This window comes from Acomys russatus, chromosome 11 (assembly GCF_903995435.1).
Source record: "Acomys russatus chromosome 11, mAcoRus1.1, whole genome shotgun sequence".
NCBI lineage: Eukaryota > Metazoa > Chordata > Mammalia > Rodentia > Muridae > Acomys > Acomys russatus.
Window position 1 is genome coordinate 55,670,359 of NC_067147.1, and position 17,633 is coordinate 55,687,991.

At 47.3% G+C, this 17,633-nt stretch overlaps 1 protein-coding gene across 5 annotated transcripts in view; it reads right to left on the bottom strand.

The window, feature by feature from the left end:
- Positions 1–17,633, bottom strand: part of Pknox1 (PBX/knotted 1 homeobox 1) — a 43,530-nt gene that overhangs the window by 1,301 nt on the left and 24,596 nt on the right. For 4 of the 5 annotated variants that reach the window (XM_051153380.1, XM_051153379.1, XM_051153376.1 and 1 more), the window contains 7 exons: positions 16,642–16,813; positions 15,259–15,429; positions 12,224–12,323; positions 10,641–10,738; positions 6,949–7,077; positions 4,336–4,412; positions 671–843 (listed from right to left, as the gene is read on the bottom strand). In XM_051153380.1, the coding sequence (XP_051009337.1) occupies positions 671–843; positions 4,336–4,412; positions 6,949–7,077; positions 10,641–10,738; positions 12,224–12,323; positions 15,259–15,429; positions 16,642–16,813 (920 nt within the window). The remainder of the gene's footprint in view (positions 1–670; positions 844–4,335; positions 4,413–6,948; positions 7,078–10,640; positions 10,739–12,223; positions 12,324–15,258; positions 15,430–16,641; positions 16,814–17,633) is intronic. The other variant, XM_051153381.1, reaches the window with a different exon arrangement.

Consider the following 17,633-nt stretch of genomic DNA (forward strand, 5'->3'; position numbering starts at 1 on the left):
CTGCTGAGGAAAAGTGCTGAAGCCGCAGAGCTCCGGGCCATCCAGGGCAGCACAGTGAGGCCTTGTCTCAAAAGTAATGATATACAAACAGCCCAGACTTTGGAGAGCTCACGCAAAGAGAGTTGCTGATGAAACACATCAGAATGGTGGCTTGTGACAGGGAGAGGAGGAAAAGGGCAAAAGCAAGAGACAGGCACATGCACCAAAGACAGAGGCCAGGCGGTGTGAACAGGATGGACTCTGCTGTCTGCACTGAAGGCCAGAAAGGACAAAACTGGACATGCAGGAGAGCGCCTTGCTGAGGACACCTCAAGACCCGAAACCGTTCTCATGGCAATGAATGCGCACACCTGCACTCCCACCACCGGTGAGCCCTAACACTCACCCATTGATGCAGCCTCCTGTTTTATTTAGTATTTAGTATGTGTAGGGTGTGATGTAATGTGGGCATGGTGTGGGGGTCAGAAACTTTGTAGGAGTTGGTTTCTCTGCTGGGCATCAAACTTAAGTCATTAGGCTTGGTGGCAACTTTACCCTATGAGCCATCTTGTCAGCCTTGAATGCAAAGAAACGGCGCCTGCACTCAGATAGACAGCTCTGCATGGGCTCACAGATGGCAGCAGCTGAGCTGGCTCCTTGTCCCCACCTTTGCACATCTGAAGTGACATACCTTCTGACATGGCAAGCTCACTGGGTGTTGCTTGGGCGACTCCCGATGCAAGAGAATCTGGCCAGAACCTTTGAACCGGCCTGTTCTGGGCAGGCTTTTTCTTTGTTTTTGGAGTCTCTGAACAGCTAGAATCCAACATTGGCTGGAGAATCCGTCTTCGGGCATTGATGAACCTGTGTATGGACAAGGGGATACTCAAGCCAAAGAACTTGTGAAGATGTGGGACAGGGCACCGCCCTTTAGGAACCACGCTGACAAGAAGAACATGAGTGACAAGCTCATGGACCACCTAGGTCTCCAGAAAAGCAGTCCAGATCTTGGACATGGCAACATACACCTCTCTTTTGTTCTTGTTTGTTCGTTTTTGTTTTTCGAGACAAGGTTTTTCTGTGTAACAAGCCCTTGCTGTCCCTGGACTCTCTTTGTAGACCAGACCAGCCTGGCCTCGAACTCACAGAGATCGGCCTGCCTCTGCCTCCAGAGTGCCTTGCCCGGCCAGCTGGTAGCACAGGCCTTTAATCCCGGCACTCAGGAGGCAAAAGTAGGTGGATTTCTTTGAGTTCAAGGCCAGCCAGGTCTACATATTGAGTTCTAGACAGGCAGGGATACACAAGAAGAACCCGCATACACCATGAGCCTGCAGGGCCTATGCTACAGAACAGTCCTCCATCTGTGTTGCCAGCAGCAGGCTGAGTCTTCAGCAAGACACTGTGGATCACCCAGAGTGGGGTCTGGGGTAAGAACTGTGTCTTGGGGGCTGTAGAAATGGCTCAGAGGTTAAGAGCACTGACTGCTCATCCAGAGGTCCTGAGTTCAATTCCCAGCAACCACACGGTGGTTTACAACTGTCTATAATGAGATCTGGTACCCTCTTCTAGCGTGCAGGCACACATGCGGGCAGAACATTGTATACATAATAAATAAATCTTTAAAAACAACAAAAAACAAAACAAAACAAAAAACCCTGTGTCTTGGTGCCAGGCAGTGGCAGCGCACACCTTTAATCCCAGCACTTGGGAGGCAGAGACAAGTGGACTACTGGGAGTTCGAGACCAGCCTGTTCTACAAAGTGAGTTCAGGACAGCCAAGGCTACACAAAGAAACCTTGTCTCAAAAAACAAAAAACAAAAAACAAAACAAAACAAAAAAAGAGACAGAGAGAGAGAGAGAGAGAGAGAGAGAGAGAGAGAGAGAGAGAGAGACAGAGAGAGAGAGAGAGAGAACTATGTCTTAGGGCCAGTGAGGGCTCAGCTGGTCCAGGCACCCAGACTCATGTAAGGTAGAAAGGAAGAGCTGACTCCACTAAGTCCTCTGACCTCCACATGCCTGCCATGGCACATTGGACCCTCCACCCATCATGTACACATATGCAGTAATAGAATTTTTAAAGAGACATGTAAAGAAGACAATTTCAAGGGAGAGTCCAGGCACTCTGCCTGCCTGCACACCCAGTGGCATGGGGCCAGCAAACACACAGCAGGGAAATATCTGGCAGAGCTTGCCACTCTGTGAGATGAACTCACACCTGAACTGTGACCCACAGAGAGACATCTAGACAGCACAGCAGAGAAACTGGCCAGGTGGGCAGGACATGGCTTCTCACTGGGTGCATGCTAAGAAGACACACCTCAACCCCTGGCTTCCAGTACACCAAAACAGTTGACTTTGAATGTGAAAATGTGACAAGTGGGGTATAAGAAGGAGCCCAGACCACCAAATCAGCTTTTCCTGATGCAGATGCTGGCATGTTAGGACAGACACCCTCCTGCCTGGCCCTCCCCTGGTGACCCTGCTCCACTGTTCAACTTTGCTAGAGTCAACAGCAATGGACAAGACACCAAAGCATCCTACACAGCTCAATTAGATCAGAAGCTGTCCTGCAGTAGCTCCAACCTGACAGGACCCTGGACGGACCCAGCTTCTGACAGGGTTACTGTGCTCATCCTTCTCTGTGTTGCAGAGGATGAGGAAGGCCCCTCCCTAGATTCCCATCAGCTTTCCATACAGGCTGGCCAAATTCTTGGATTCAGGACAAAGCACTGCTTCTGTATTCAGGTTCTGTGGTGACACATGCTCTCTGAACCCCCTCATCTGTGCAGTATCGGGGCCAGAGCGGGTCATTTAAAGTTCTAGATTGCTGCCTAACAACTTGAGGACACCCTACAATGCACCACTTGAGGGCTTCCCTGAGGTGCAGGAACTCAGGGCAGGAGGCAGGCAGGAGAGCCAGGGCATCGAGGGCAGCCCTTGCCATCTCAGTTGCCATCAGGCACAGGCCAGTGCTAACGATGGCACATTACCCCACCCACCATGCAAAAGAGTCAGGTAGAAGGAGCTACAGGTGGTAAAGGATTTTAGAAACTCAAGAACTCAGGAGACAACTTCTACTTCTAAAATTTAAAAGCTATGGCCAGGCATGGTGGCACAAGCCTTTAATCTCAGCACTCGGGAGGCAGAGGCAGGTGGATTGCTGTGAGTTCGAGGCCATCCTGGTCTACAAAACAAGTCCAGAACAGCCAAAGACTACACAGAGAAACACTGTCTTGAAAAACAAAAAACAAACAAACAAAAAAGCTAGTGTTAAGCCTTCCAGATCAGACAGCCCTGGGAGCTGAGCAGAGCAGCAAGGTGGAGACACAAGGAAGTGAGCGGAGAAGATAAGGTGCCCAAGAGTGACAGAAGGCCTGGAGCCATTGCACTGTGGTTCAGATGGGAGACAGGTGCCTGGCAACTGCAGTAGAGTTGTCATGTGTGCACCAGGGCCCTAGCATTTATATATCATCTGAAAAATTCCCAGAATTCCAAACGTCACACCCTTGCAGAAACTATCTGTAGCTAACAAAACCACATTCCTGCTAGAGCACGAGGCAAATCATAGTCAGGGAAGCAGCCTCATAGCCCCATACCTGGGACTAAAACAAAACCATAGTCTCACAATATTTCTTTGTGTGTTTTTTTTTTTTCTTAAAGAAACCAAAGTTGGACTGGAGAGATGGCTCAGAGGTTAAAAGCACTGGTTACTTTTCCAAAGGTCCTGAGTTCAATTCCCAGCAACCACATGGTGACTCACAACCATCTATGTGATCTGATTCCCTCTTCTGACATGCAGGTGAAACACTGTATACTCAATAATAAATAAAACAAATCTAAAAAAAGGCAGTGCGTAGTGGCACACGCCTTTAATCCCAGCACTCGGGAACTCGGGAGGCAGAAGCAGGTGGATCACTGTGAGTTCAAGCCAAAGATACACAGAGAAACCCTGTCTCAAAAAACCACACACACAAAAAAATGTTAAAAAGAAAGAAAGAAAGAAACCAAAGTTACACAATTCTCACTACAGTCTGCTCTGCCCTGCCATGCAGCAGAGTGACTGCACAGACACAGGCAGAACTGTGTCCCCAAGCTGTGGCATGGCTTTTGTTTTTTGAGACAGGGTCTCTCAACATAGCCCTGGCTGTCTTGGAACTCATTATGTAGTCCAGACTGACTTCAAACCCACGGAGATCCACCACACACTGGGTTGGCATACCCACCAGGTGAAAATAAGTGTCAATAAACTCTGACATGTGATGTCTGCTGCAGCACTCTGATGGCAGCACAGAACTTGTCAGGAGGCCAGGCTCTGCCACAGGAACAGGTATGCTATTAGCAAGTGGTGATCTTACCAGTTATTGACTTGGAGCAGTGTCAAATTTGTCTGAGCAGCAATCTGCTTTTTCTCATCCTCTGTTGGGTAAGGATGCTAAAAATAAAGACAGTTACTGTCACCATGGGCTTTGATTTTTTAAAAGGGAAACCAAAGATTATCTAGGCTAATGGTTCTCAACCCGAGGGTTGCGACCCCTTTGGGTGTCATATATAAGATATCCTACATATCACATATTTATACTGCAGTTCCTGGCAGTAGCAAAATTACAGTCATAAAGTAGCAACAAAATAATTTTGTGGTTGAGGGTCACCACAATAAGAGGAATTGTGTTAAAGGACTGCAGCACTAGGAAGGCTGAGAACTACCTATCTAGGCAAACTCAATGCATACAAATGAGCAGGAGAAAAAGCTGACATAGTACAACATCCAACACACTAGACTTTAGCCTCACAAATCCTTGTTTTAGATATGTTCAGATAAGGGCTGGAGAGATGGCTCAGAGGTTAACAACACCAACTGCTCTTCCAGAGGTCCTGAGTTCAATTCCCAACAACCAAATGGTGGCTCACAACCATCTATAAATGTGATCTGATGCCCTCTTCTGGCCTGTAGATATATGTGCAGGCAGAGCCCTGTGTATATACTAAACAAATAAATCTTTTTAAAAAGAAAAAAAGAAAAAGAAAAAAAAAAAAAAAAAAAAAAAAAAAAAAAAAAAGAAAGAAAGAAAGAAAGAAATGTTCAGATAAGAACAAAGCAACTCTCTTTCTTCCCTGACTGAGCACATTTAACCCTACAGCTCTGTCAATGTGGTGAGATGTCCCAAGGTGCATAGGGAATAGTGACAGCTGTGCGAGCTGCAGCCCTGCTATGGGGCAGCCTCTGTGCCCAGCGCCATCGGAGCCTTGACACAGCACATCTGCATCAACTTCGCTGAGGGTCAGTGCATGTGCAGTGCATGCCACCTACTTCAGCCATGGGAGCAGACACATCACTGACAGCTTGCTCAGGACCAAACCTCTGCTGGACTCACACGGTGCTGTGGTACAGACGCTGACTGCCCTTGCATTGCGGGCATGGTCCTCAGGCTGCTGCTATTGTGGGCTGGTGGAAACTTGGCAAGTGGGGCCAGAAGGAGGAGACCTTAGGCCATTGAAGCTTTACCCTTGAAGGGGACTGTGGGTGCCAACCCCTTCTACTTCCTGCCGTGAGCGGTGCACTTTGTTATATGGTTCCACCACTGCTATTAGGTACCCTTACCTAACATCCAGAGCCACGATCCTACCAATCATGGGCCAGAACTCTAAGAGTGTGATAAAAGATGAACCTTTTCTCCCTCTGAGTTGGTTGTCCCAAGTATCTACTACAATGGCAGAAAGCGGACTAGCCCTCTCTGTCAGTGAAGGAGTAAAGGCAGGGCTGGGCGAAGAGCGTCTACTATACTACCTTTCTTTTATGTATGGTCTTAATATTTCACTTAAAAAACAAAACAAGGGGCTGGGCAGGATTACGGGGCTCGGCAATGGCTGCAAGTGTCAAGTGCTTGCTGAGCAGGCGTAAAGATCTGAATTCGGACCCCCAGCACCCACATAAAATCTGAGTATGGCAGGATGTGTCTGGAAAACCCCAGTGCCGGGCAGGGAGGATGATGAAAGTTGGAGAGCAGAAGAGGAGACTCCATGGCTGGTGCCTGGCCTCCCACACATGCAGGCACAAAACCAAAGCAAAGCAGAGAGAGCATCACAACTCCTGGGGCATTCAAAGAAAATACAGTGTTTCTAGAAAAACAAAACAAATAACCCATACCACTCCTCAGGACTGATGACCCTGTGTGTGGAGGCAAAGAGGCTAAGAACTCCGAATTCCATGATCAAATCTCTTAGTTTGGACTGCTGGGCCCAGGGAGTAAGTGGTACCTATAAAAAAGCCTGGCTAAGACCAGTGGTTCTCACCCTGTGGGTTGCTACCCCTTTGGCAAACCTTTAGCTTCAAAATATTTGTATTATAGGCCAGGCGTGTAGGAACAGGAAAACAAGCAAAGAAGAAATGTGTCCTCACTGACCCTTATAACCAGGGTTCAGGTTTGAGAAACTATTAACTCATTCATTAAAGGGATGTGTGAGAAGACACTGGCACCTGAACAGGAAAGAGGCGCACCCCACTCAGCACTTCTGTGAGGAAGTAGAAGCACTGCACCACAGCCATGTGCTGGCCATCACTTCCTATCCTTTATCTGACACCACCTTTGCTGGCAGCCCTATCATACACACTTTCTGCCCAGGCTACTCATTTTAAAATAAGCCATGTGCTGGCTTTCCTCATTGCATCTCCCTCTTAGACTACACAAACACTGCAGCTTGCGTGTTTGTTCCAACTGTCTTTCTCAGTCAGCCCCAATACACAGTAGGGTTTTTGTGACTGAAAGACACATGATTAGCAGTAGCTTAGTTGATAGCCTTTCCACCCGAGGGATCCCTGCTGCATTTTTAGTTTCTTAAAGCCATTAGTAGGGACCTGCACTCAATCCCCAGTATGGACACAGCATAATATCAACAATTAGACCAGGGCAAAGTAAACACAAGTCAGTGTTCGAGGAACACAGCCAGGAGGGTCTCAGGGTCACTCTTACCCCTATGTGCTGGAAGAGCCAGGAGCGCATCACATTGGTGGCATGCTTCGGCAGGACACCCCTCTTGTTCTTGGAGGAGCCGTCCTCTTGTTGCAAGATGCTGAGATCTTGGTTCAACTGCAACTGAAGCTTTCATACATGGAGAAATAATGTCAGAAAGGCTTTGAAATGACTACACATCGGGTAGCTTACAAGTTCAGATGGAGTTCCCAAGGCTCCTACAGGCTGATTTACAGTAAAGAGGCATGGGCTGAAACCCTGTATAGACTAATCTTTTGAGGATACATGTGACACTGTCAACATATATTTGGACTTCATTCTTACTTTAAAAAAGAAAAAAAGATTTATTTATTTATTTACTTTCCTGTATATGTGTGCTCTATGTGCATGTACCTCTACATGCCAGAAGAGGGCACTAGATCACATTATAGATGGTAATGACCCACCACATATGTGGTTGCTGGGAATTGAACTCAGGACCTCTGGAAGAGCAGACAGTGTTCTGTTGAGCCATCTCTCCAGCACCATTCCCACTTTTTCAGCATGCAAGCCGTACAATTCTTAGACCCTTCACACTGATAAGGGACATCTTCCTGTACGCTGACTGTGCCAACTCTTGACTGTTGTCTCCTGGCAGGCACTGTTCACAGGCCAGGCTGAGGCAGGATCACAGAACCTAACCTCCACAGTGCACCAAGCGGCTAACATTTAGGGTGATCACCAACAGTCAGTGTGTGGTCATTAATCCTACTTATGTCGTGAAGCTGCCAAGCTCATGGAGGGTGGTACACTGGAGAGGAGCCTGAGAGCTCTGTGCCCACCCCACACTACTCCTGTCTCCATCTGCGTCCTCTACAATGGCCTTCAGAACAAGGACCAGTAGAACGGGCCTGGGCCTGGAAGACAGCCCTGAAACAGCTGGCTCTGGCAGGACAAGCACGAGTGATGTGTCACCTGGCACCATGGACACAGACCAAGGGGCCACTGGACACTTACATAATGAAAACCTTGCATACACAAAAATTAAGCACCACTGCAAGCCAGAGCGGTTAAGAGCAGTGCAGGGGCTGGAGAAATGGCTCAGAGGTTAAGAGCACTGACTGTTCATCCAGAGGTCCTGAGTTCAATTCCCAGCAACCATGGTGGCTCACAACCATTTATAATGAAATCTAGTGCCCTCTTCTGGCCTGCAAGTGTACATGCAGGCAGAACACTGTATACATAATAAATACATTAAAAAAAAAAAAAAGAACCACTGCAGAACGCTCAACAGAAGCTGGTGCTGGGTGTTACCAGTAAACATTGGCCTGATGCAACTGGAGGACAGTCAGGGGTGTGAGAGTGGAACCTGCTACAGCAAAAGGCAGACAAAGAAGTTCAAGGGAATTCAAAAGAGAGAAGCTTTCTTTTAGAAACACATTAAGGCCAGGCGTGGTGGCGCACACCTTTAATCCCAGCACTTGGGAGGCAGAGGCAGGATCGCTGTGAGTTCGAGGCCAGCCTGGTCTACAAAGTGAGGTCAGGACAGCCAAGGTTAACACAGAGAAACCCTGTCTCGAAAAAAAAAAAAAAAAAAAAAATGAAAAAAAAGAAACACATGAAAATAGGAAAATAGATGGCTCAAAGATTTGGAGGGGACCTGGGTGAGTAGAGAATTGTTTAGAAGTATGGCCTGCCTATGGTGTCCTGTGGCACAGACAGGGTGTCCCCAGGTGGGGCTGCAGCCAATCAAGTAATCTTGGGTTCCAGGATACACGGCTACATCCTGACACTCAGAAGGAGGGAGCAGAGGATGGGAAGCCCAGGGCTACTCTTGGTTATACAGAGCTTAAGACCAGCTTATGAGACATGAAAACCTACCTCCTGCCTGCCTATTCCTCACTCTCAAAACCATTTTTACATGAGTGTGTGCTATCAGTATAATTAAAGGCTTCTCAATGGTCATCTCCCAGAAGTCAGAGTCAGTACCAGCCTACCACTATCATCATTGGCAGGCCATACATGGCCAGGTCAGAGTGTCCCAACCAAGGCTGACACCCTCCTCAGGGAGCAGCAGCAGGTAGCACTTTCTGACCAGAGGTCTGCATGGTAACATCAGTCCACCTGAGCCTGCCATGTGCCATGCCACACAGGGCCCCTGTGTGACAGTGGGATCTGTGTGGGAACAAGAGTCAGAAAGCATTCTCCTGTAGGATTGCTATTCATTCCTAAGAATACCCAGTTACATGGAAAACTGTCTTTTCATTTGGGAAGCTGAGGCAGGAAGACTATACAGTGAGGTCCGGGCTAGCCAAGGCACAGAGTGAAACCCTGTCCCAGTTCCCACAAAACAAAGAAAAACCCCTTTCTTTTTTAACACAACAAAGGAGCATGAGCTACAGCTGGTGAGTCAGCTGACTTACAATGTCTTCCCCCAAAAAGGACACTTCAATCCTAGAAAGCCCACAGACCACTGACAGGCAGACAGCTGACAGGTTAGCGAGACCCAGCTCTCCCTATGCAGGCCTGGGCTCGAGCAGTCACACGGCTCAGATCGTCCCTGAAGCCCCCGCTCACCTCTGTCAGTGGCACCTGCATCTTTCTCTAGTGTTGCCACCAAACTTTTGTGGCTAAGATGGCAGCCCCAACTACCCAGACCACTGAGGGCCTCTGTAGCCCACTTGGACCACAGCCTTGGCTGGGCATTCAAGTCTTTGATAAAAACACTGACAGAGACCTCACAAAGTGAATCAGTATGCACCGAGTAAGAACTATACTATAGGCTAGTCGTGGTGGTGCACATCTTTAATCCCAGCACTTGGGAGGCAGAGGTAGGTGGGTTGCTGTGAGTTTGAGGCCAGCCTGGTCTACAAAGTGAGTCCAGGACAGCCGGGGCTACACAGAGAAACCCTATCTCAAAAAACAAAACAAAAAAAGAACTATACTATAAACCTTATATTTAATTATTCAAAGTTAAAAAAAAAAAGTTTCTAGAACTTAGAGGGTCTTCCAGGCCAGAAGATCCAATTTCCACATTTGACTACAAAGAAACAGGAAGACTGTAGAGTGGCCATGGCCACAGTATACCATAGGTCTCCTCTTATTCTGGAAGCCAAACACCTGAAGGTGAGAGCCAAGGATTGCTGCTGCAAATGCCCAAAGCATGACACCAACAAAATATCCCAGGCACGCCAAGGGTCCAAAGCAGAGGCCTGGGGCACTTCTAGAGCTTGGGTGCAGCCTCAGGCTAGGGATTCAGTCTGGGCTTTGTGGTTCTGAAAACTCTGCTTCGCTGTTCCACATCTACAAGACTTCAAGTTTCTGGAGACAGGGTTTCTCTGTGTCCAGTTGCTCTGTGTCCTGGACTCACATGTAGGTCAGCCTGGCCTCGAACTCACATCGATTTGCCTGCCTCTGTCTCCTTGCCACCACGCCTAGCTCATTTGAGTCTTGGTGAGTACACAGCACACACCCTGTGCCTGCTTCTAGTGTGTAACATAGGCCACGGCTGCTTCTAGGGCTGTGAATAGCTTCCCTGGTGCCTCAGACTTGTTCTGAGCTGTGCACATTTCTGCAATAAGGAAGATGACACATGAAAAACAAACAAACAAACAAAACCCCCAAAACCAACTGGAGGATACTTGACAAAAGTGACAGTCAAAACGAGGGGACAGTTTGCCCTGCTCCACTGTACTCCCACCCAGGTAACACACCTGGGAGTTCTGGATCCTAATTGTCCCAGGAGATAACGCCTGTGTGACCACTTGGCCTTGTGGAGTGACAACGGTGACAGGCTGGTACACTGTGCCACCTCAAAAAGGAAAAGAGAATTTAAAGATTAAACTACTTTTAAGTCTTAATGATTTAAAGCCATTCTTCCTGATATGCTTGTGAAAGAAGTAAAAAGCCTATTGAGTGAGTCTTTTAACCATTTCTAATACTCAACAATACTTTGCAAACTCTCTGGTCAGACAACCTATCACAGCAATTCTGGCCTGCATGGCTCCCGTCCTATCAACAGGGCCTGGCCGGTCCCTTCCTTTTGCTTCTGCTTCCTTTTCCTACAGTTAACACATACCCAGGATGTAACTAAAGGTGCTGGATAGTGGACACCTTTACTCTAAGTTTTCTGCCGGTCTTCTTTTGTTTGTTTCTGTTTGGAAACAGAGTCTCTCCTCCATGCAGCCATGGCTGTGTCCTCAAGCTCGCTGAGCTCCGCCTGCCTCTGCCTCCCGGTACACCGCCACACCACACTCTAGTTATGTTTCTTAGCAACAGTTCTTTTCTTCTGGTGAGGCCCCCTCCCCGCTCCGTGACGCACGTAGAGTGCATGTCTACTGCTCCCCGCAGACCTGCTCCGTGTCGAGTCTTACAGCTGTGACATCTACATGGAGCAGGAATCCTCCGGCTGTCCCCTTCCTCTAATAGTTTTGTTATAAAAATAAAACTAAGACTAAAGTAATATTTTCCCTTGACTGGCACCACCAATTTATAATACAATTAGGCAGCTTTGGGTCCTGTAAATGGTGCAAATAAAACCCGTGTTATTTGAGAAGGTAACACGATGACTCAGCAGGTACAGGGGCTTGTGATCAAGCCTGGGTAGCCCCAGTCCCATCCCTGCAACCCATGTGGTGGAAAGAGAACTGACTCCTGCACATTGTCCTCTGACCTCCACATACATGCTGTGATGTATGCACATGTGTGTGCACATACATGCGTGCAACACACACACCCAAGTATGTTTTAAAATTATATTGTCTGAAACCATATTTAACTTTTGACACATGTTTTCTTTTCCTTTTTACATTATTATTTTAAAATATGTGTGTGTGTGTGTGTGTGTGTGAGTATGTGGGCATATGTGCATGAGTACAGGTGCCCACAGGGGACTTTGTAGAGCTGGAGTTACAGACAGCTGTGAGCAACCTGATACAGGGGCTGGGATTCCAACTCAGATCTTCTGGAAGAATAGTAAGTGCTCTTAAGGCATCAGCCACTTTTCCACCCCCTTGCTGTGTATATTCAATTCCTATATAAAACTTTTCCCCCAAATGCTTTGGTAGAAAAACACAATCTGTATAATATACTTGCTGAAAATCAACAAGAAGCAGGTATTGAAACTGCTCTGGATTCTAGCACTATTATATCAGTAACAGGCATTGAGTAAAACACAGTGAAATCAAGAAGGAAAAAGAGAAGTTAGAAGACATTTTTATATATATGCTCATTTTAATATAATGGATCTGTTTTCTGCAAAGGCTCATGGAAAGCGTCCATTTTTATGTGGTCCTACCTGCTACTGTTGCCATGGTTACATTTCCCTGTTGCAGGGCTGATGCTGGCACCACAATTCCCTGGGGGCTCAGAGTGCCGGTGATGGCGCTTTGAATCTGCTGAATGTCAGAACATACAGATTGTGGGAGTCATTAGAACATAGGAAAACCATATTAAAAACTTCAAAGGAAACAGTATCTTAATGTTGCAATAAGGAAGGGGAGGCCAGACACACAGAGCAGACTCAGTTGACAGGCTTTGGGAAGCAGGTGGCCCATATGGGACCTGGAGAGATGCAAATCCATCCACACTGGATAGGATATGATGGCCTTGCTGTTTAAGGCCAAGTGGTGAGCAGAAAGACTCTACTTTCAAACCAAAACTTTCTCCTTAGTCTTGGCTCAGGTAACAGTTTTCCAAAACTATACCCTTCAGGACGGAAGCAACACATGCAAAGCTGACACCATAGGCTTGGAAGCGCCAGAAGTCACTGGGGACAAGAAGGGGAAGTCCGCCCTCACAGTTAGTCAGAACTGGTATTTCAACTGCTGCAATGAGGCAAGAAAAGGAACAAACACACAGAGGTCAGAAAGGGAGCAGGGCTGTTCCTATTTGTACAGGACCCAGTGAAAGAAACAACAAACACTAGGGAATGGACCAAATAAACACCTTACTTAGGATGGAAAAATGAACTCACAAGGGGCATAGGATGTGAGAGGAAACATGAGCTGTTGGAAGGCTCTCTGACAGATGGGAAGAGGTTGAGGAGGTAGCAGACCTGTAAGCATGGCCAAAGCGTCTCATACACATGCACGGAACGCTAAAATGAAACCCACTGCTTTCTACAACTGACATCTGCTCACAGAAACACACAACTTTACATGCTTCATGTGGCTTTCTTATGAATGTTCCTGTGACACATTAAAAATTAAAAAATAACTGCCCCCCCTCCCCCCACCAAAAAAAAAAAAAAAAAAAAGAAAGAAAGAAAGAAAAAAGAAAAAGAAAGAAAAGCCAGAAGGTAACAGCACATACTTTTACTCCTAGCACTCAGGAGGCAGAGGCAGGCAGATCTCTGAGAGTTTGAGGCCAGCCTGGTCTTCAGAGCAAGTTCTAGGACAGCCAGGGCTGCAAAAAGAAACTCTATTTTGAACAGCCTCCTCTCCAAAAAATTAACTGCTTTTCTGAAGACTAGCAATGAACACAAAAACCAAAAAGTACACTCCAGAGGCCAGAGAGATGGCTCAGTAGTTAAAAGCGGTTCCCATGAACTACATGACAGCTCACAGCTCCAGCTCCAGGGAGTCTAAAACCTTCTGGCCTCCTCAGGCACCAGACAAGGCACACTTACATCGTGCAGGCCACACTCAGACATCTAAAACGAAGTAACTCTTTACAAACAAACACAATCCGTTTACAGTCATTCAAAGAAACACCTGTGTACAGAGATAATATCCCATTGTGTATGTTCTTCCAGCGGTCCTAGAACTCTGCATATAGACCAGACTAGCCTGACCTCAAACTCACAGTGATCTGTCTGCCTCTGCCTCCCAAGTGCTGGGCTTCAAGGTGTGTGCCACTATACCCAGTTACTTGTGTGTACTCCTCTCTCTCTCTCTCTCTCTCTCTCTCTCTCTCTCTCTCTCTCTCTCTCTCTCTCTCTCTCAAGATTTTTTTTTTTTTTTTTTTTTTTTTGGTTTTTCGAGACAGGGTTTCTCTGTGTAGCCTTGGCCATCCTGGACTCACTTTGTGGACCAGGCTGGCCTCGAACTCACAGCGATCCTCCTGCCTCTGCCTCCCGAGTGTCTCAAGATTTATTTATTTATTGTTATGTATACAGTGTTGTATCTGCATGTACACCTGCAGGCCAGAAGACGGCATCAGATCACATTATAGATGGTTGTGAGCCACCATATAGTTGCTGAGAATTGAACTCAGGACCTTTAGAAGAGCAGGCAGAGCTCTTAACCACTGAGCCATCTCTCCAGCCCTTGTGTGTACTTCTAAGAGCTCATGGATCACTGTGCTGATACAAAACACTGATGAAAAAGCACCAGGTGATATAAATACAAACAGAGACATTGCATGTTTCTGTAGTGAAGAGTCACACAGTGAAGATGTCATGTCCCTAAACTAATGTAGACCGTTAATGCACTGCTGCCAACACTCACGGTGAGCTCTGTTTTAGAGATCTAGACAGCATCATCGACAATTTATATGGGAAGTAAAGCACCCAGAAGAGAGCTAGAACAATTTTGAGAAATGGTGACGTGGGAGGGACCATCTCGTCACTGCTGAGACTTGCCTGGTAGCTGTAATAACCATGGTACAACACACAGATCAGCGGGACAGAACAACACACAGAGAAGCTCCTGAAACGTGCCCACTGGCTTTTAACAAAGTGGCAAAGAAAAGCAGTTCAATAGGGGAGCTTCCAACAACAGGTGGTGGAGCTGTCTAGCAGACAGCTAGAACTTTCAAAACTCAGAAATTTAAGGAAAACAAAAGTTAAAAAATGAGCAAAAGGGATGGGCGCAGTGACACACACCTATAATCCCAGCACTTGGGAAGGCAGAGGCAGGAGGATCTCTGTGAGTTCAAGGACAGCCTAGTCCCCAAAGGGAGCCCAGGACAGCCAAGGCTACACAGAGAAATCATGACTCCAAAAAAAGGGAAAAGACATAGGCAGCCTTTTCTAGTGAAAATGACACTCAGATGGCAGATCAGCACATGAAAATATCATTTGCTATCAGGGAAATACAAATAAAGTCCATGATGAAATGAGTGTTTCATGGGGAGAGGACTTCCTTCGGGGAGTTGGGTAAGTCTCAGAGATGAACAGGGTGGTGATGAGCACACAACAGCGAGGCTGCACTTAATACCACTGACCTACATCCCCTGAAATGGTTACAATGGGGAAAAAAAAAAGAGTTAAGAATTTTATGTCATCAAGGCAGCCAACAATTCTGTAGGAGCTGGAGGTCTCGGAAGTCAGTGCTGAGCGATCACTACTACGATGACCAAAAAGCCACCAGTGGCCCCCAAGGCAAGTACCTGGGACTGCACAGGAGAGTATGGGCTTCCAGGCTCCCCGCTGAGCAGGGTCTCGCTGTTCATCTTTGTCTTCAGACAAGCAATGTACCGACTACAGAAATCTTTACAGAGTTCATTAACCTTCTCCAATTCAAGAAGATGAATGCGCAGGACCTGGATTGCTTTCACCATCTAGAGGCAGAAAGAATAAAGGCTTTTTGCGTGGGAAGTAACGTGCTGTTATCACACATGCTGCTCTTAGTTATTCAGTGGGAACAACAGAGTGGGGCAGCAGGAACAATTACACAGACAGACAACGTGTCCCAGCACTCCAGGGCCTCTGGCTGCACCTGTGCCAGGCAGAGGACCAGGGTGCCTCCGTCAGCATGGCCATGCTGGGGGAGTGGCTCAGTGCTTTCAGATGACTGGATTCTACTCCACCTCAACATCTGCAGCTGCCCTACAGATGGTTCTCACAGTCCGCCCACCAGCTCTGCCTTCTCTAGGCCGCACTCTGTGTCCACTCTAAGAACTCTTTGCCTTGATCTAGATCCCCAAGTTCTTATTGAATTGCATCTCTTTTGTTTAATATGAAGTCACCAAGTGTTGAATATACTTGCTCTCTAGCAATGGGTCATGAATGCCAATGGTGGCATGTCACTGGCACCCCTTGCTGTGAACAGGGCCCTCAGCCACAGGCTCAAGTATGAAGTCACCTACATTCCTGATGCAGTGAGAGAACAGTCAGTAACAAAAGCTGCAAGCATGAGCTGCGAGGCCCTGCGCTTAGAGGAGGAGGTGCTAGCAGGGTGGGTAGGACACCTTCCCTCCACTGAGCTGGGCACGGCCCATCCGTGAAAGCTCTCGGGGGGCGGGGGCGCGGGCGGGGGGTGGGTAGAGATGGACCACACAAGGAGAAATCAAAGCAGCAGCTCTAAGACCAATACAACTATCCATGGTGATGAAGCTTCCAAATGACCCGCCAAAGGCCCAAGGCCTCCAGCCTACTCACAGACCCAGAGAACCACTGCTGCGGGGTTTCTAAGTTCATCTGAGTCTGGAGAGGCTGCAGCTGGAAGGGCAGGCAGTGTGCGTGCCCTGCAACATGATGCTGGCACTACTGGTGTCCTTCACTGGGCTGGACAGGACTGGTGTCAGCACTGGGAGCTGCATCACAGATGACAGCTCAAGCCTGCTTCTAAGGTTAGATCTGTACTAACAACACAAGTGGTGCAGACACCCCGCAGGTGAGTCTGCCCCAGGGAATCTTCAGGCACCTCAGGAGGAAGCAAAAATTAGACTGTTAAAGAGAAACTAGTGAGAAACCAGAAGACTAGGAGGATAAACTGCATGAGCAGCTTTAAATCATACACAAAAATAGAAAGAGAACACGGATGCACTCACTAAGTTGTCAGTTTCCGGATCTTCACAGAAGAAGGGCTTCCCGTCCTTCTCCTGCTTCCTCACAAAGTTCTCAATGTCCACATCGAAGCTGGCGGACGTTGTGCCCTCTGAGCCCTGTGTGGACTGCTCACACTTCTCAAACAACAATGCTAGTAACGGAAACAACGGGTGCCTGCGAGGAAAGAGAGCAAAGGTGTGCGCATCTCTTCAGGACCTGGGGTGTGTCTGTCTGTGTTTGTGTGTGTGTGTGTGTGTGTGCGCGCGCGCGCGCGCGCGCGCACCTTCCCTGCATCCCTCCTCTCTTAGACAGGGTCAGGCTGGCTTCTAACTCAGGCTCTCCTGCCTCAGCCTCCAGGCTGTGCATTGTCTGGCCTGTATGAATGAGTTTTAAGCAGCTTGTTATTTGTTTGTGTGTTCTTTTAAAATGTTATTCCATGTATGTGCACTATATATGTGCCTGGTATCCATGGAGTCAGAAGAGGACATCACATCTCCTGGATCCTCTGGAAGAAGAAGCCATGTTCTTTACCACTGAGCCATCTCTCTTAACCCATCTTTTATTTGTTTTTTAACTCATTTATTATGGCTACTCTGAGTGGAATTCTTTCATGAAACATTTTTTTACTGGTTAGTGTTAAGCTATATGAGAATAATTTTTCAAAACTCCTGATCTTTTTATTAATTTTTTTCTTGTTACTTGTTTGCTATTTGTTTTCTGACAGAGGTCTCACTACACAGTCCAGGCTGGCCTTGATTCATACTCCTTCTGCCCAGCCTCCCAAGGGCTGGGATTACAGCATGTACCACTATGCCTGGATATAAAATTTTAATGTGTCAACAATAAATGGGCCATGCATGGTATTTAGATTCTTACTTGTGTGTCCAGTCACCACGATAAACAGGACACAGAGCAGCTCCAGGACCCCTAAACTCTCTTCTTGTTCTCCCTTTGGTACACCATGCTGGACCTCCTACCCAGCAGGAGTCATCGC